This window comes from Phaethon aethereus, assembly GCF_964289735.1.
Source record: "Phaethon aethereus genome assembly, chromosome: 9".
Lineage (NCBI taxonomy): Eukaryota > Metazoa > Chordata > Aves > Phaethontiformes > Phaethontidae > Phaethon > Phaethon aethereus.
In genome coordinates, this window is record NC_138585.1 from 23,530,317 (window position 1) to 23,550,115 (window position 19,799).

A 19,799-nucleotide genomic window follows, 5' to 3' on the forward strand; every position below is an offset into this window, starting at 1 on the left:
GGAAAAGCTTCAACACTGGTACACTTTATTTTTCTAGCCTTGTGATAAATATGTCCTTGGGGTTTCAGTCAGCTGAGTTTAGAGAAGTGTCTTTGTTTACCGTATAAGCAAACCTGAGCAAGTAGGGTAAAATTGGGTAGTAGGCAAAACTGGCAATGCCAGTTAATAAGAAAAAAAAGCATTTGTTTATATACATAGATGTGTATATTACACTTAGGCAAGGTGTTTGTGAAGGTACAGTGTAGTGATCTCACAGTATCGTCTTCCAAGTAGAAATATCAGCGAAACTCAGAAGTTCATCAGTGATTAGCAGTGTCTCAGTGGTGGACCTAACATGGCCTGTTAGGTGAACTGGCACTCCTTTCCTACTTACTCTTCTTCCCTTCTACTTTCATACTTTTTTTCTTTTCATATGCAGCACTCCCCCCCACCCTGTATGACCTGGACATCTCAGATTAGTTACCTTTTCTATTAAGGTGTGCTGAAGGTTGATTTGTATTCACAGAGATAGGATTAGCAGTAAATGCCTCATGCATGCCAATAAGGAAACAAATACCGTTGCCTTTGAAACAGGGTTTGGATGCATCCTGTGGTAACAAACTGAACTGTGAAAAGTAAAATGTCAACTGGCTGTTCATTACATAAGTGCTAACTGTTGAATGAGGAAGGGAGTATGTAATCAAAATAGTGGATGGTGGTAATAATTAGTCCTCTCTTTCATGTAAAGTATGATGTAAATTAGTGCTACAAGGGTACTCTTTATCCTTGAAAATAAAATTCTAGCTCAGCACATAGGATTGGAAAGCTGGGATCATTATGCATAGAATCTGGCTGTGGTATAACAGACATTAGTGAAACTAATCACTGACTGATTTACATTTCAGAAGGCAAACTTTTTGTTTCATGTGACATTGGAGGTGTCATGATAAACAGGTACATCAATATTGCTGTAGAAATAAAGGGCTCAGGTTTGTTAAGACATGGGTAACGTACTGCAGATTCTGGTCCCATTGACTACCCAAGGCTCTGGGTTATGTTAGTCTCTGCAAATATACCTAGAGACGACTGCACTTCTGCAGCATCTGTGTAAAAATAAAATTGCATTTGCTTAAGATGCTTTGTGTCATTCACTTTGAAGGTGCAATAAGAGGAAAAAAAGGCAAGTTTTAATTCAAATTAATGTAATGAACAATTTCCATTTCTTCTAAAAATTGAATAAGAAAAAAGACTTTCCTGTATTTTATCACTGAAGTAATTCAAGATCACTATTCTTCTCTAAATTTTGTGTCTTAAAAGATACTTTGATTTGCATATTTTTAACTTCTTATGTGTTTTGATCACATGGGATGAGAAGCATTACATAACATTTTTTTGCTATGTCCTTGCCTAGATGTTTGTCATAGATGTTTATATGGTTTGGCTTTTTGCACATGGTTTCACATTTTGCTCATTTCCCAGGTTCAGAACTTGACACTGCGCAGTCAGAAGTTGGGTGTGTTGTCAAGTTCACAGAATGGCCCACCAAAGAGCAGCAGTCAAACTCAGTCATTATCTCTGTGCCCTAATAAACCTGTAACCAGTTCCAAGGGCAGCCAACCAGATCCCTCAGAAAGCAATAGAAAAGGCGAGAGCCCATCTCCAGAGTGTCGGAGTACACCAGTCACACGGACATCAAGCATACATCACTTAATAACACCAGGTAGGATGAAAATGGAGCCACAAGAAAGTTATTTTAATTAAAGGTAATTTGTATGTTACAGTTCTGTCAGAGTCCAGTGCTCTCTGACCGGGTTCTGTTAGGTATTCCACATGAAGAGAGTTTAATGTTTAATAGTAAATTTATTTATTTGTTGATATTGGATGTTGATTTAGCAGAGTGATACAGCAATCTTCTCAAATCACAATGCAAGCACAATATAGCAATTGCAATACACAGCTGAATCACAATACAGATACGATTCTTATTACTGGTCTCTCTGTATGCTCATTGTCAGGACATGCCATCCCCAATCTTTGGGAAGCAATATGTGGGCTGAAACCACCTCAAGCCTCTTGCTCTCATCAAAATCTATTTTGTTGGTTGTTCATTTTTTTTACTGTCTTGTCTGTGTCATGATAATGTTTTTATATCAAGTACTTCTATAAATGCATAGGCAATAGTGCCCCAGAATCTTAGTATTTTGTATTATGAGATAAATCAAGATAAGCATACAGTTGGATAGATATGCATTTACAGTGCATGCATTGTATTTGCATTTTAGCTTCCTTATTTTGCAAGAGTAAGTGTAGTCTAGACAACTGGTGTGGGTTCTGCGGATTTAGCTTGGCTTAATGGCGTCTTTAAGAGAAGGAGTAAGACTGCAAGGCAGACCTGCTTGAGGTATTGCACCCTAATGCTCTTAGAACTTACTTCTGTAAGGAAAAAAAATCCGTCTTTACTAGCAGAATAAATAGAGAAGACTACATAAATGAGTTATTTCTCAAGTGGAAAAGACAAAGCAAGAAGAGGCTTGCATGTGGAGGAAAATGAGTGTGCATGTGCTCTAAGGAATTGCAAGTGAGTCACTGGTTTACCTAAAGGTGATGCGATACCTCTGGAAGCTGCACTATTTTTGGATTCACACATTTCAGTTTGTGTGTTCAAGTTCAGGCAAATACTTTGAAAGGTTTCCATTCATACTGGAATCTTGGAATTTTGTTTAGTCTTTTAAAATCACATCACCTAAACTTTAACTTAGCAGATATCAACAAATCCTGTTGATTGTGATGTGCTTATCTCTTCCATTCCAGTCTGCTTCAAAGCAAAGATTAAATCCATTTAAAGTTTCATGAAATTCTTAAATAAGAGAAAGTTGGGTCAGCAATAATCTTAGCACTAGCACCAAAAAGATGTTTAGATACTTTTATATATGAAGTACATATATGTGTGCATATATATGTAGAAAGCATGCCTGTGTTAATTTATTCATTGCTGCATTTTGCTTTGGAAATTGATAAATTCTCCTAACAAATTGTTCGTGTGTACTATATGCTGTCAAAGAAGGTATTTCCAAACATAGATCTGAAGGGTTGAGAAAGTTTGGTTGGTCTTACTTTAAAGTAGAAACTTCCTTTCTTTTAATATTTTTATAATGTACTCTGGACTTAAAGAAATAAATACTAATTGTCACTTTTCCCCCCCCCCCGCCATCGCAGCTTCATATTCTCCGTTGCAACCTCATTCTCTAGTAAAACATCAGCAGATCCCACTTCATTCACCACCTCCAAAGATTTCCCATCATCAGCTGATACTGCAACAGCAGCAGCAAGTCCAGCCAATTGCACTTCAGACTCCTTCGGGTCAGGAACCCCCTCCATCACAGCACTGTCTACCACTCCCAAGCCATGGTCTTCCTCCGGGTCCCAGCAGCGTCCAGTCTCATTGCTCACCTATTCACATCCATCCTCCACCTCTAACGCTATCTCCTACTCCATCCCAGTCAGCTCAGCAATCAGTAGTGGTATCCCCTCCACCTTCTCACTCCCCTAGTCAGTCACCCACAATAATTATTCATCCTCAAGCACTTATTCAGTCACAGGCAAACTCCCTCGTGCCAACAGCTCTTCAGGCAGAGCAGGCTGCGCCTCAGCAAACTACTGCCAATCCAGTTCGACCAATTGCACAGCCACTTAATCTTCCATCGCATCTTCCACTTCCGTCTTCCCCCACTGTACATATAGGGTCAGTAGATCAACCCAGCTTAGTTTCCCCAGGCCAACAGATCGTGTCCTCAACACCACACCAGCAATATTCAGCCTTGCAGTCCACACCTATACCTCTCGCAGCTCCTCCTCAGCTATCAACGTCTTCAACCCAGATTCAACAACTGCCACTGCAGTCTGTGCAGTCTTTACAAGTGCAGCCTGAAATTCTGTCCCAGGGCCAGGTTTTGGTTCAAAACACTCTGGTTTCTGAGGAAGAACTTCCTGCTGCAGAAGCTTTGGTCCAGCTGCCATTTCAAACTCTTCCACCACCACAGACTGTTGCAGTAAATCTTCAAGTGCAGCCATCGGTACCAATTGAAACTCCAGTGGTAAGTGGTAATTGCAGTCCTTTAACTTCAGCTTCTCTAAAGATCTGTAAGTCTGGCCCATTGACTTCAGAGGGAGTTAAACCAGGTGCTAGACAGAGGACCGGAAGAAATCTATTGATTACAGAAATGAGTTTTAAGAAAACAATAGACATTTTCCTCTGATACTGTTTTGGCTTTTTGTAATGGATCATCAGCCAAGAATATCAACCAAGAATCATGAAAGTGCAACTTTTTGACCTAAAATCTTACCTCTTAATGAAAATGCAGCATATTTAAAGTTAAAAAAACAAGTAATTATATGTCAACACTTATGTCAAAATGAATTTTGATAAATATACCATACAGACTGTAAGCTTTTACCTCTTAATACAATTATAATATAGTCAATTGAAATTTTGAGTGGGAGGATCATCTCTATACTAGGTGCAAAGGTGTATAGCAGATTATTAAGATAATAGAGTTCTGGATAATCAATTTTATACTAACATTGAAAAGACCCTCTTCATAAAAGAACAGGGGAATTTTTGATGCTGTCTTGGTGTTCCCCATCACTGCCATTTAATTTAGTTCATTAGTCTCAGACATCTGCAGTTTGTAACTGAAAGTTTCAGCTTTACTCACACTGAACTAAAATCATGTACAGAGAAATATCAGTGAAATAAAATGATATGCAAATAATACTGACATTTAGGATGGCATTGTTAGGCTTTCGTGGTAACATGCTAATAAGATTAACATGAGCAATAGAATCAACATCTCTTATAGGCTTTTTTCAGGCTATCCAACAGGTTAAGCAAGAAGGTGTGCTGTTTATTTTTAATTTATATTAAGAAGGTAATGATAATCTCAGCCGTCTGATATTTCATGTAGAAATTGGGCAAAAGAGTAGAAGCCAGGTTTGCCTTTGACAAGGTGTTGTTTTAAATCCTAATCTTCTTAGCTTTCTGTCAGCAATTCATGTAAATTTACTTTAACAGTTTTGAGATAAATACCTTATAATCTCTTATAACCACTAATGCTTGGTAGTCTTGGTATACTCTTCTGAAATACAGTTTGATTGCACTGCTCTATAAGATAGAGAACAATTTGCCGATCTGTCATTATGTTATAAAGCTTGCATTGTACAGAAGTATTTAAACAGCTACAAATGTGTGTGTAAATAAAAGTACAGTAAACTATAAAAATAAGACATTGAAAAAGTCAAGTTCTCTGGTCTGTTTGATAGGAGAAGTATGCCTCTATATTTTGCTATTTGTAACAAAATACTTTAATTTTGCTCTCATAGACAGTGTGATGTCCCCAGAGTTCATTGTTTTGTATGCAGTTTGGAAACTAGTATTTTATTAGGGGGTTAGCATATCTTAACATTTTAACTGGTAATTTATTTTAAAAACTGTATTTATGCAACTCTCTTAAGGTATTAAGATAGAATGGAAATCTCTCTAAAGCAATAGTTTGTTGGATGCAGATTTACCAAGTGGAGAATGTATGTGAAGAAGAGATGCCTGAGGAATCAGATTGTGTCCGTATGGCTAGAACACCTACACCACCCACTTTGTCTCCACCAGCCATAACCTTGGGGAATGGAGAGGCACTTAATTCAGAAGATCCTTTGTCAGGTGAGAGCATATGTCAAACAAAGGTAGTTGTTCTGCTTAGAAACTTCTACTAGTTATTGATGTTTTAAAATGGAAATCTGTGATTTTGATCTTTTCTATAATTTAGTGGTATCATTTTTTAAGTAAAAGAAAATATGAAATATATTAGAAACCCATGTGATAGAACAAATGATTCAGTCCCAAAGGTGTAGCTTATATATGTATTTGGATAACATGTAGCACGGAAAATGCATATTTGAGCTCTTTAGCATATACTTTTATACTAAAATCTTAACAGGAGTGTCAATCTCCAGTTAATCTTTAAGTGATAGCTTGTGATATGGGCAAAATATGCTCACTGATCTGGTGTGAAGACTGATTTTGCAGAATCAGGGTCAGCAATCAGAAGTTATGGTCGGAATGGTCGACTAGACTGTATGATTCTTTTTGGCACGATTTTTTTAATGTGCCACCGTAAGGAGCTGTTCTAATGCAAAACCTACCAAGGAAAATTTTTTTTCTTCAGTGAACTGTAAGATATACATGCCTGTATCAGTGGTTGTCCTGCAGACTAATGTAATTTCCCCGATGTGCTAAATATACAAATATATACTCTATATATAATATAGTGTGTGTGTATGTATATACTATACATATAACTGGGCACTTAGTGGCTTGATGTTGTATATACTTGTGACCCTGCAGGTTACTGAGGCTCAAAGCATCCCTAAGAAAGAGAAAATAAATTCTTTCTTTAGAAATACCTCAGCTGCTGTCTTGAGAATCCAATGATTGAAAATAGTGGTTTCTGCTTTTGACTTCTGTATTTGTGTAGGTAATTAGTGGCAAGTTGTGCTTATAGTTAGTAGGTACTGAGTAAAGGAAGATGTTTACATGAGAACTGTTTGTTTGTGGAGTAGTCTGTCAAGGAAAACTATATTGCTTTGAAGGTAAAATCCATAAACCATAGGGAAAGGCCTGTGTTACAGGTTGATGGGTGCAGAGCTGTGTCTGTTTATCACCTCTTATTTCTAGAATTCTGAGCCAACAGTTGGACATAAGTGATAAAAATATAACATACTTTGTTATTTTTTCAGAACATGCGGGACTACCTTCAGTGACATCATCAGTCAGTGCCTCAGTAATTAAATCTCCATCTGATCCTTCACATGCCTCTATTCCACCGCCACCTCTTTTGCTTCCAGCAGCAACAACAAGAAGCAACAGCACATCAATGCCCAATAGCATTCCTAGCCTAGAAAATAAACCTCCGCAGGCAATTGTTAAACCACAGATCCTGACCCATGTTATTGAAGGCTTTGTGATTCAGGAGGGGTTAGAGCCGTTCCCTGTAAGTGTAAAAGTTGCTATGAAATTTTTGCTACTAATAAGCAAACTATTTTTAAGGATGATGTTATTTGTGGCTAGTAGCTATTTAAATCTTGAATAATTTTTCAAATGTTGGTTTTGACCTTTTTTCCCTCTGATTGGTAACCTGTTTCTTACAGCGCTTCAGTATACTCGTATACTGTTGGTATTGTCTTATGTATATAATCGGAGTTCATGCTACTGTTCGGCTTGCCAGGGTCACTGGATGACAGGATACTAAATGAAAGCAGAGACACAGTTGAGTAGACAGGCTATATCCAGAGATAACTACAGAGAGTGATTTTAGGCTACCATTTGCAATACTTTTGGTTTACATTTGTCTGTCTCCTAGATACCTCAATTTAAGTGATATCTTAATTTAAACCTTTCAGATGAGTCTGTGTTAAAATTCTAAACTGTTAAAATTTCGTTATTTAAAGCACTGGTAAGCCCCTTACTGAGCTTGGTGTGATTGGTACTGTGTCTGGTAAGAATTACTGTTGAAAATTTTAAATCCACAAATGGACAGTTTAAAATCTATAAGCCTGCCTGCCTTGTTAACTAATTTAATGTGTGTCTCATTTTGCCATTCCTTCATTTCTCTAGAAATAATGTGTTTCTTCCTTTGTAAAACGTAATTGTAAACTCTGCAGAGCAGGAGTGAGTCTTTGTATTTGTTTGAGAAATGGTACTTAGAGCTTTGGCATTATATAATAATGAATTATTGACACAGAATAGAAACTGTGATTCTAGTCTCAGTTACAACTGCTAAGTCGCAAATACTATTTTCAGTTATTCATTGTTCAGTTACTCACTGTTGCTTTGCTTTTATTGCAATAGGTAAGTCGTTCATCTTTGCTGGTAGAACAGCCTGCAGAAAAAAGATTGCTAGTGGAGGGTCAAATCATGAGTGTTGTATGTGTTGAATCAGACTTGCAGAATACAAAACATGCAGACAACTCATCGGACACAGAGATAGAGGATATGATTGCAGAAGGTTTGTAGTTTTTGTTTACATATCCATTTTTCCCCCCTCAGTTCTGTATGTGTTACAGAATCCCATCCCATCTGTACTTCTGGAATCTTTCTCCAGTCTTTACACTATCTCTAACAGAAACTATTTTTAAATGGTTTTTACTAGCTACACATCATAACAGCAGTTGCTGTAGATGCACACGAACGTCAAGAAACTATGCATTTGTCCTTAGAATACAGTGGTCCCCAGCACAACTTGGGAGCTAAGTTGAGTTCCCCATGCAGTATCCGACACAATCATCATTATGGATTTTTTAGAACTCAGCAATCAACTATTTTGGATGTGTTACACCACTTTTACTGTTTGAGCCCGAATGTAGGTAGCCTCATGAGTGTTATGAAATGGAAATTAAACCATGGCCTGGCCCAGAAAAGCCAAGTTACTCTTTAACTCACATTTTTTATAAATTTATCCAAGATTTGAAAGTCCAGAATTTTTCAGCTCCCTCTGGATTTTTTCTTCCACAGCTTCAGCAATTGCACAGGAGCTCATTTTGGTGATCTGTTTAAATTTGTCATAATGCAACTCTTAGTTTCATTCTCTTAAAGTAGCTCTTTTCCCTCTTTCATATCAAAACCATAGTGAGCAGGGTAAGAAGGAACAAATACAGTGCCTGCTACTGCCACAGGTCTGCATCGGGGAAGTGACTGGAAAAAGTCAGGACAGTGTGTCCTGAGCAGTAGCAAGTGTCACCGTAGCTGTGCTTCAACTAATTCCTACTCCAGGCATTGTAAATTGTTACTTAATTAAAACAGTCCATCCCCCTGATCTTTCCTCACAGGAACTTTCAAGATAGCAACACCAATGGCAGTTTGTTACTGTGGTTTCTGCGTTGGTGAATGGTACTGAAGTGCGATAGGGAAGTTGTCTGCATCCGTTGTGTATCCCAGCAAACAAATTAGCTCAACATTCAGTCTTTTAAATTATTAGATTCTGATACATTATTTTTTACAGCAATTATTTATATTCATTACTGCTTATAAGTGTATTGGGTCAGACCCAAGTCAAGGATTGCAGACAACATAAAAAGCTTGCTTTAGAAAGCATTCTGAATTCAAGAAGAGGATTTGTTGATAGTGAAGTCAAGTAAACATGGTTGGAATTTTTGCTTACAGATGATTTATTTTACTGGTCAGGCAATATGTATTTCTGCTTAAAATTGAGAGTATATTTTTACTTGTAGCAGTGATTTTTAGTAGGAACTGGTTTAGCTTGGAAGCACATCACTGAAAGGAAATATCGATGGGTTGCAGTCCTCCGACATGTTGATATAACACCTGTGCAAAGAAGTCAGAAACTGTGGAAACAGTACCTGAAAATAAAACATAAAACAGGATTTCCTAAATTATGGCTGATTATATGATTGCATTTACTAGTATATCTCAGTATAGTCCAGAGCCTTTCTTCATTTTGCAGAAACAGCCTAGTTTAGACCACGGATATTTGAAGTGCCTTGCTTTGTAACTGTAACTTTCTTTTGATTACATTGTAATTAAGTTGTCTACATGGAAAAATGAAGAAACCATTTTTACAGAGTCCCATTTTTTACATATACAATATTATATTGTAAAATAATGTGAGGCCCGTACCTTATTCTTCACAAACTGTCACATAAGCATGGCAGACCAAATTTTAGAAGGCAAGCATCGGGCATATTAATAGTGGAGGGTTGCAGTGTGACTGGAAGTTTTCTGAAACTTTGTTTCATTTGATTTAAAGTTGCTGTTGGTTTTTTTTGTATTGTCTCCCAGTGAGGGTTCCATTTAACCAGTTCTTTGAGAGGGAAGTCCAGTGACATGAGAGCATCAAGCATAAGAGGCTTCAGGGGAAAAAAAAAAGGTCATCTGGTAAATTGTATGACTTGTTTGGCATTTTTTGGTTATTTTACAGCTCAGTTACACTGTTGCTGGAGTTACACTACTTTTCTACACACAAAATGAGACTTTTAGTGTGCTTAGTAAATTGCTATTAAATTTGCTTTCTTGATCACGAGTACAGCTTTTTTGTAATACCTTGTTTCACGCAATATATTTCCAACAAAATAAACTTGTTGCCATCTAGTGTATCTTCTAGAATACGTGAAGCTCTGTTTGCAATAGTTATTTTGCCCTTGATTTGTTACAGTAGATCTTAATTCACTTTTTAATAGCATTCCCTAAGAACTTTTCAATATTAACACTACGTTGTTTCTCAGATTTCAAACAGCTTGTTGGTTGTTTTATGGAATTACTCAAACATTCGTGTTTTTGCTTTTAGTTGTTGTTCCCCACAGCTGGTGTTAGGTTTATGTACACCGTGTGCAACTACTCATTAGATAAGCTAGTAGGATACATCCAGCATTGAGACACATCTCCATATGCAGAAGTTGAGCAAAGGAGATTTTCTGATACTAAACCAGGGTATGATTACATGTACAGTAGAAACTAATATGCAAAAGAAAAGGCTTATAGCATCAACCTTCGCTGCACAGTGTTGTCATTTTTTTCCACATAGCATGGCCTGGATTGAGAGTGAGGTTTTTTTATAGAGTGATTTATTTGAAGGATGCATCTCTGGTATTTAACTTCAGTTGCACAGTTGGTCAGATTTGGTGTGTTTCCAATTTCCAGTTTTTACTTCCTGTGTGATACCAACTTATTAAATTGGAGACTTGCAATATGATCATTTTCAGTCTGACACTGCTAGAGGTCAGTAATGTCTTTGAGTCCTGATACATTAGATATGTTATTCAAATACCCTCTTCAGTATTTTCAGCTCTTTCCTGCACTGGTGCTTTTTCGTTACCTTGTCAGTACAAAGGTTAGCGTTAGCAAGCAGTTTAGTAAGTTAACATCACTGTATCAGACATTTACAAATTCATAGTTAAAATCTTTCAATTAAGCTTTGATACTTGCATTTGCATCAGGTGGCATCAGAGCTTAACAAAGACTTTAGAACAAAAAGCTGCTTTGCAATTTTTGCAACTAATGTAAAATTAAAAGTACAAATGTGGAAGGTGAATAGCAAGAGGCAAAGTATATGAAATAGTGATGTGAGTAAATTAGAAACATGGGAGAAATGTGTGCTTGTTTAGTCCTCTGAACTTCTGAGCAATGCATTTTGTCTGTCATTGCAGCCATGTGGCATGCAGTTCTTTTACTTAACCTGAATGACCACAAAATGTTACATTTCAGTTTGTGCCAGTTTCACTCCTTCGCTCCTTACGATGTATTTCACAGATGGTGCATGGGGACAAGGGTGGGGTTTTTTCCATGCCAGAATTCAAGTTAGTTTGCAAATATGGTGCCATTATTCTAAACTATGTACAAACCATGCTCTATGCACGAAATATGCTTCTAGCAGAAGAGAGGATAGACTTTCAGCATGTGATGTTTATGCTGACTTGTTGCCTTGTACTGCCTTCTTCTGGGCTTTTCTATTTTTTCTTTCCTTGATGCTTCTCTCAGCTGGTTGTTTGAGTTCTTAACAAGGAGCAGGAAAAGTGCCTCCTCATCTTGCCAATAACAGAAAAATATTCTGTAACAGTAGACTGTAAATCGGCAGATGCTATAATCCTTTTCTTTCTTATATGCAGCTTGTCTTTTTCATAAATAAGATTCAATGTGTTACTTGCTTTCACAAGCGACTTTGGGTGTAGCAGTTGCTTATTCAAGCAAAGTATTTTAAATGCATTATGTCCTTACAGGAGAGCTTGAATTTAGACCATGGAATGCCCGATTCTCATAATGAACTCCTTATAAGCAATTCATGAAAACTGTAACACTTCTTTTTAATCTTTTTAATTGTTTGCTATGTGTGAGGGAATACTTGCTCATGGATGGCTTGATATTTAACAAAAAAGCTGATTAAGTTCATTGAGTAACTTAACTGAAGGTTCTGTAAGGTTCAGTTTGCTCAAGATCTTTTCTATATAGAGGGAAATCTACGGCTTGCTTAGTTTTGCATAATTTTCTGTTAATCAAAGTGTTTAATTAAATGTGTTAGATATTTGAAAATCTTGTACCTACCTGCTTGAGATGAGAAATTTGAACATCATTTTGTGTCACTGAATCCGACTTCTTTATGCTTCACTCTTTCCTTCAGAGGGACTGGATGAAATTGAAAATGATCTTCTGAAGTGTGAATTTTGTGGGAAAATGGGATATTCTGATAAGTTTCTACGGTCAAAAAGATTCTGCTCTACATCCTGTGCCAAAAGGTATCCACATCTAGTTATTGCTTATCATTATTTGGTTAATGGAATAGCAGGAAAATAGTATCTAACGTTGAAAAATAAAGAAACAGTAAAATATGACTGCCTTCTACCTGAATTTGCAGAGTATATGGGTACAAAGGACTATGGTAGATTATACTATATTTCAAGAAGATAGACAAAGGGAATTACAGTAAAATTGTGGACCTCTTTCCAGAGGGTGCTGTGAATGTTGTTGGGCTTGTGGGAAGGTAATAGGTATCATGGAAGAGAAATCCATTAAGGGTTACTAAGTGTTTGGAAATTGCTGCAGAGGTTCATGGGCCACAAATGGTTATATATCCCTCATATTCCTATTGTCTTCCCCTTGATGTTGGGCAATGTCAGAGAAAGAATGCTGGGCTAGGTGGGCTTTCTTACAGTTTTGTGTGATGCTAGGGAAAAAACCCCACTGAATTAATCTTGACATAATTGAAATGCTGCATAGACAAAAAATATTCATAAATGTTTTTAGCAATGGTGTAAAAAGTCTTTATTTGCACAGAGGAAAATAGAAATATCCATAAACATAAATAATTTAGTGTTTTCTAAAGCTTCTCCTTTCTTGAAAGTAGTGATGCTGTTTGCTTGTACATGGTTGGTAGAGGAAAACAGCTGGTTTCTGTTTCTCTTTGGGTTTAGTATGCTGCTTTTATTTTGTTTTAGTTAAGAGAGGAAGAATTCATAGTCAACATCTGAATGTAAAATCTTCCATCATTACAGCTGGAGAATTGATATTTAATCCCAGATGGTTTAGCAATGGGGAGTAGTTTCCATTTCTAATCTCCACTTAGTTCTTTTTTTGCATCAGTGTGCCTTGAGACCACCTTTCTCTTATGTCTGCTGCTTTTTTCATCCCCAGAGCGAGACATTTCCATTTTAAGTGGTTGGAATGTATATGTTTGATTCAGTACTTGTTGGGACATTACTAGTGAAATAATCTTTAAGAACGGCCTTTTGCCTCCATCCTCCTTTGACTGGGTGTCAGCTAGGTAGAGAAAATGGAAACAAAAGATACAATGTGACTTTAGGCTTTTAGTGGACATTTTAGAGAAGCAGGATTGGACTATGTGATAAAATGCAAAGGTATTTCTATCATGGAAAATCTTTAAGAATGGGAAAGACAGATATCTTCCAGGGATGATTGAGATGTATTTGATCTTGCATCAAGACAAGGGGTTTGAGCAAATGGCCTCCGATAAACCTTTCTCTTATATTTCTGTGACACCTGTTGTGGTTGTTGTCTTTGATTAGGCAGCATTCATGTAGACGGCAATGTAATTTTATTGTTACTTGACTGAATACAGTCCAAAAAACTATTAGTGTGTTATTGAATGTATCTTAATTCTTTAGGCACAGCCTTAGTTGCACTAAGAAATTTGGGCTGTTTACATCAGACAAGACCAGTCGCTGGAATCGGAAATCAGATAGCCAAAGCCTTGGGCGACGCGGGCGTCGACCGAGTGGCCCTGATGGGGCGTCACGAGATCATTTTCTTAGACAGGTCTGTGGAATATTTGCTTAAAACTATGACATTGTTTTGGGAATTACAAATAAAATATAATACTGTAGTGTATTTGTACTACATTTTCCAGCTTCCAATTACTTATCCATCTGCAGAAGAAGATATGGCTTCTCATGAAGATGCTGTTCCAACTGCCATGACCACCCGTCTGCGAAGACAGAGTGAAAGAGAAAGAGAACGTGAACTTAGGGAACTAAGAATTAGGAAAATGCCAGAGAGCATTGACTTGTTACCAGTGGTGCAAGCTGACCCATCAGTATGGACCGTTGATGAAGTTTGGGCCTTCATACATTCTTTGCCTGGTATGTGCAATAACTTGCTCCGTTTTTTTTTAACAGTAAAGCTCTTTGCTTTTTAGCATTGGTGTGATGAGGAGGTGGTGTGGCAACAGCACTAGTGTACTCGGTGATAGAAACTTGAATATGATTCATTTCCTCTTGCTTGTTCCTTCAGCACAAATCACGTGTTGATAGCACTAGTCCCACTTCTGCTGTTGCACCCCCGCTGATGGAGATTAGAGCAGCTCCTCCCTTCAGTCTGACTTCTCTCAAGAGGTCAGTAGAAAGATCAGACCCACTTCTTCTGTTTTACATTTCTTTCTTCTCTTCCCTTCTTACTTGCTGCGTATTCAGTAGAAGCAGCAAGAAGGGAGTTGTTTTCCTTTATACAAACGAAAAATTTGAAAGACCTGTCATGATATGTCATTAAAGAAGAATAAGAAATTTTATTCTATAAAGCTAAATTTTGGTTTGCATAGCTTTGCTCAGTAACTGAAATACAGAGAACTGTATGCATACAGACTCTGCATACTGCTAGACAGTCTGTTCTCAGGAAAAAAAATCTTGTTTCTCCTTATTTACAAACCTTTTCTTTAGCTCAATATTCACAGTTACCTTTATATCTTCTTCAGGTTATTTGACATTTATTTATTGTTTCCTAACTGTCATAAGCTTTCAAGTTTCTCTCCTCTCTCTTTCCCGAGGATGCCATTCTATCTGATCATACAGTGTAATCCTTCCAGGTAACAAGGCAGGTCTCCATAATACCAGTCGTACAAGAATTTTTATTGCTTACCCGTGTAACTCACATGTCAAAACATTGAAACCCAGTTTAAGTTTGTTCCTAATTTTCTATTTTAGAAATGCTAAACCATTTCCATTAGGCTAATAATGTGTAATCTTCATTGCTAAGTCATACACACGGGTTTTGACAGTTAATCTTTTATCTTTGCCTACTGGTCAGGCAAAGAATTGAGTAAGGGATGTCTTAAATTGGCAAAAGTCATCTTTCAGTACCTTTCTTCTGCTGGTTTATAAATTGCAATTCAGTTACACCATCTGCTTCTGGGAACCTGCAGTGATGTCTCTAAAAACAAGCAAACCTCCTTAGGTTTAAGACATGGTCATTCATATTTCTGTACTTCAGCTGTGTTATTGGAATCTGACCATATCGCTGCTGTTTTGAGTTACTATTTTTATAGATTTGAGGCTCTAGTTAATTCAATAACTTCCTGATCCTAGGTTCTGCAAAAGAATAAACGATAGCTTCTGTCCTAGAAAACTTGCAGTACCACATAGACACAATTCACTTGCAAGTATGAAAACAAAAATATTATTCTTAAAATGTGGTTTCCATTTTGAAACCATTCCTTGTAGAATATTTCACCAGCTGCTGGATCTGGATTTTTTTGTATTCTATAAACAAGGTAATCTTTGATTTTAAGCAAACTTTATATTTTTCTGCATTTAATGAAAATATATTATAATTACTCATTCCCATCCATATTAAGGCCTAGCATCACAATGACTTTTTAAAAAAAGTTCAATAGGTATTTAAAATGATATTCACAACCTGACAGAATTTTTATCCTTATATAGCTACATTCATACTTTTTGGCAATTTTGGGGTTTATTCTGTTCAAGCCACTCTCTTGAAAAAATATGTTTTCAATGCCGTCACAGTTGAATAATACAAGGAATAATATAATTGACTTTCATTATGCTATTTTGCAATATATACTTGGTGCAGTCCATGCGGACCATCTGCATGTTGTAGGAGATTGTGATTTGTCAGCTTTCAATAAACATTAGGGACATCTGTTTTGATTTAGCTTTCTACATAGAGTCTGTAGCTGAGCTCTAACTGTGGAGTCAAATGTCCTTGTCAGGCTTTCCCTGAATCCCTCTGGAGTCTTTTGAAGAAATGAAGATGGTAGGACACTTCCACTGTTGCTTATTTCTTTTTTGGGGAAAAGACAGCAACAGTTGGAGACCCAGCAGAGTTGTTCCTCCTTTCTTTCTTCAGCTGCAAGATTAATGGTCTTTCACCCACTTCCCATCCTTTTTTTTTAAGCAAAGTTATTACACAACAACCTATTGCGAAAGTGCTTAAGAATAACCAAATGTGCTTGGATGAGGGACCTGAAATACATCAACTTTCATCCTTTGCTTTTCCAAAATGACTTTGAAAAAAGGTATTTTAGGAAAAGTTGCATGGAAATGCTTCATGTCCTACTTAAAAAAAAAAGCCTGCAACAACAACCAGTTATCTATTTCAATAGGACCACTTTTGTTCCTAAATGTAAAACCTTGATCTCTTGATCTGTCAGATGCTTTGTAAATGCTGTGGTCTGACAATCATCATGTTGAGGTCTCAAGTCAGACATACAGTGATACCTTTCACAGAAATACTTAGTACTTGACTTATGGACATTTTTTCTGTTGTCAACATGTAAATAAGAACCTTTGTGATTATGTTAGAGCTCTTAAATCCTCCTGAGAACGGTGAGTTGTCTTAGGATTTTTCTTCATGTTACTGGCAGCATTATCTTCCCTTGGTAGCTGGAATGGGCAGCACCATTCCAGGACCTCTCTGACAACTCTGGGCTCCTGAAGAATGTTCTGTTATTGATTGTGGCACAGTTTGTAGCTGGGCTGCATCACTGTTCCAGAAATATTAAAAGTAAATGTTATGGAATGCATGCAAGCACTAAAACATGTTAATGGCTTTAGTGGCTATATAAATACTATTTGTGACAAACTAATTTGTTTTTTTCTCCAAAAGATGCCACTTTTAATTCCTTGTTACAATAAATAATGCCCAAGAACTGGGCATTTATCATGTATTAAAGTTGCATTGTTTTAAATGCTATGCAAAATAGTCCTTAGTCTTGATTAAAAGTTAGACAGCTGCTACAGAGTCACTGTTTTACTTTTGGGATTGTCGTTTATAGAGTTGTAACCTAAACAGCAGAGGTTTATCCTGAAACCAGAGGCTACAATAAAATTCCATAAGATGACCTTACTCTTTTCAAATTATCTTTTAATCTTTTCCTTTACTTAACAAAATGGCAGCTAATTGTTACATGAGGTCTGTTTAACAAATTGTTAAGAAAAAAAATTGTGCTTCATTCTTGGTGAAAAGCTAACCTTTTCCAACCTTTAATGTTATGACCACTACACAGTAACAATCAAATGAATTAAGGTTTGGATGTCGATACTTCCTTCCACATTTCCTTTCTATTTGTCTCTTACACATTTGTAAATCCATTAGGAAATTAGACTGTATTCTTCATAGAATTTAAATCCGAACACACGAGAGGACATGAAATTAGCCAGTTGCTCTCATCCAGGGTGGTAAAGGAGTTCTTCACAGTATTTTCATATCTCTAATAATATAACTTTAGAAAAGGGGAAAATATAACAATGCCAAAAAACAGGCTTAACCAAGGAATAATTAAAAGCAGGAGTGGAAGGTGGAGCGCAAATTAAAATGTGTCTGAAAGGCTCCGAGACAGATGGAGAGACCACTGATTGAGAACATAAATATATAAAAAACACAAAAAAACATGGCTATGGGGAAAGAAGCTTCAAATAAACAACTGACAATGAGGGCTCTTATTTATTTTGTTAGAAGACATTTGTTCGTATAACAGAGCTGCCACACAACCAGGCATAACTGACTATTTCTGCTTAACAGATGTCCAGAACATCTTTTGAGGAACCTTTTGTTTCCACAGTGCTCTTCAAGTGGAAAGGGCCCCTCAGTTACTTGGGACAGTCCAACCCATGAAAAGTCCCCTTTCTTACGCTGTAGGCCTTACTAACCTGAGGCTATGTTATTTCATGTTCAGAAAAGGAGTTTATCATTAAAAAAAAAAATCCACTAGCTTAAAGTTGTACTTGTCAAGTGACTTATTGCTGTGTATAGAATATTCACTCAGGTAACTGATGATAAATGTTTTTGTGAGACAGTTATGCTAAAGCCTATAAATCAAAATTCTGTTTACTTAACCCACTGGTGGTCACACACAGATGGAATTAACACCTTTTGGAAGTTGTAGGTAAGTGAATTTTCTCACTGAGTTGTACATAGCAGTAGAATATGCACATCTTCTTATTGCTGGAAAGAACCCGCTTGAATTATGCTCTTAATTGATATTTCTGTGCTATTTTGCCAGTCTCTTCCAATTGCGAGATCATGGTAATTGTTCCTCTTAATGAAATGAGAAAGCTGTCTTTGCTAGGAGTGGAAATTTCCAATGAGTAATCTTCCAGTAGTTACAGTGTGATTAGAAGCTGTAGTAAAAATTACTTTCAGATTATCTCACAAGTTCCCATCATATTATTGAACTCTTGCATATACCTTAGGTTCTACAAGCTAAAGGGATGAGCACTGGAAATTGTGTAACCGAAAAGCTCTAGTGTGGACAGGGTCATTGTATCTAAGAATGCACATTTCTAACCAGTAATTCTTTTTTCTTTTGCCTTGTAGGTTGTCAAGATATTGCAGATGAATTTAGAGCACAAGAAATTGATGGACAAGCTCTCCTTTTGTTGAAGGAGGATCACCTTATGAGTGCAATGAATATTAAGCTTGGACCTGCATTGAAAATCTGTGCACGTATCAATTCATTGAAAGAATCCTAAGGGGTGAACGTGAAGGTTTAAACAACAGCTTCTCAGTGACAGAACCGACAGTAATATGCCAACACCTTCACTGTGGCATGAGTGTTACTGTGATGTTTTGTTAAATATATGGGGTTTTCCCCACATAAAGACTTTAAAATGTTCCTTTGATTATACCAGGTAGTCCTCTTTAGTTTCCGACAATTAACAGGTTCATGGTAAAGCCTGAGTAATACTTTGAGTTGAAGTGGGAGTTCATGGGGAAAAAATGAAGTGAAATATGCTGTGATAGGTTAAATATTCCCCAACATGTACTTTATATTACAAGTTTAAGATTAACACCCCAGTACCCCCCCAATCTAAACACCATTTAAATTGTGTTGCTTTATTCTGAAAGATTTCTCCCACATACAACAGTTTTTGGACTGAAATAACAGAAGTGTCCACAGGCCCTGTGGAAGCACTAGTAACAGTAAAATGCCATGCATTTAGTTGTGCTCTCCAAGTTTCTTTTAGTCTTGAGCGAATTGTTTGTAAGGGGTAGGTTGGCAGCCTGTTTCCCGTGTGTAGGCTGACCCTTATCTCTGCCACTCTAGTATTTTCTTGAAGTCTGGAAATACTATAAACCATGTAGACGTCTCATCAAAATCCTCATCAGCAGGCTACTGAAATGCAGTGGCATGACACTCTTACCAGAGGTATCTGAAGCACATGTTACTTTACTCTTTGTATGCTGCTGTGCACTAAGAGGGCATTAAGTTGTGAGGTTTGCGGTTTCGCATGCTGCTAGTTAAACTAGACCAGCAGTTCTCAAATGAGGTTTCAGAGTGGATCCTGAGAAGGTGTGAGAACACTCAGGGTTCAAGTTCCCAAATGCCTACGCATGAGGGGCTGAAAACTGCAGCCAGAACTAGCTCATGTTGAGACAAATGTACTTTAAAGACAGGAGGTAGGGAAGGGATAGCATAGCTCAGATGCTTTTTTTCTTGGTACCTCTTCTAACTTGTCTTTCCCTGTAGTGCATTCCCGTTGCCTCACTGGAAGCTTCCAAGCACCTTTTA

General features: G+C 37.1%; 1 protein-coding gene across 1 annotated transcript in view; it reads left to right on the top strand.

Annotated features, from left to right (window-relative positions):
- Positions 1-18,759, top strand: part of PHC3 (polyhomeotic homolog 3) — a gene marked incomplete at its 3' end in the record, with an annotated part of 28,475 nt that extends 9,716 nt beyond the window's left edge. Inside the window, exons 6-14 of the mRNA XM_082003338.1 lie at positions 1,459-1,699; positions 3,196-4,073; positions 5,542-5,692; positions 6,769-7,022; positions 7,880-8,036; positions 12,159-12,273; positions 13,660-13,810; positions 13,902-14,133; positions 18,605-18,759. Coding sequence (XP_081859464.1) covers positions 1,459-1,699; positions 3,196-4,073; positions 5,542-5,692; positions 6,769-7,022; positions 7,880-8,036; positions 12,159-12,273; positions 13,660-13,810; positions 13,902-14,133; positions 18,605-18,759 — 2,334 coding nt within the window. The remainder of the gene's footprint in view (positions 1-1,458; positions 1,700-3,195; positions 4,074-5,541; positions 5,693-6,768; positions 7,023-7,879; positions 8,037-12,158; positions 12,274-13,659; positions 13,811-13,901; positions 14,134-18,604) is intronic.
- Positions 18,760-19,799: the final 1,040 nt, after the last annotated feature.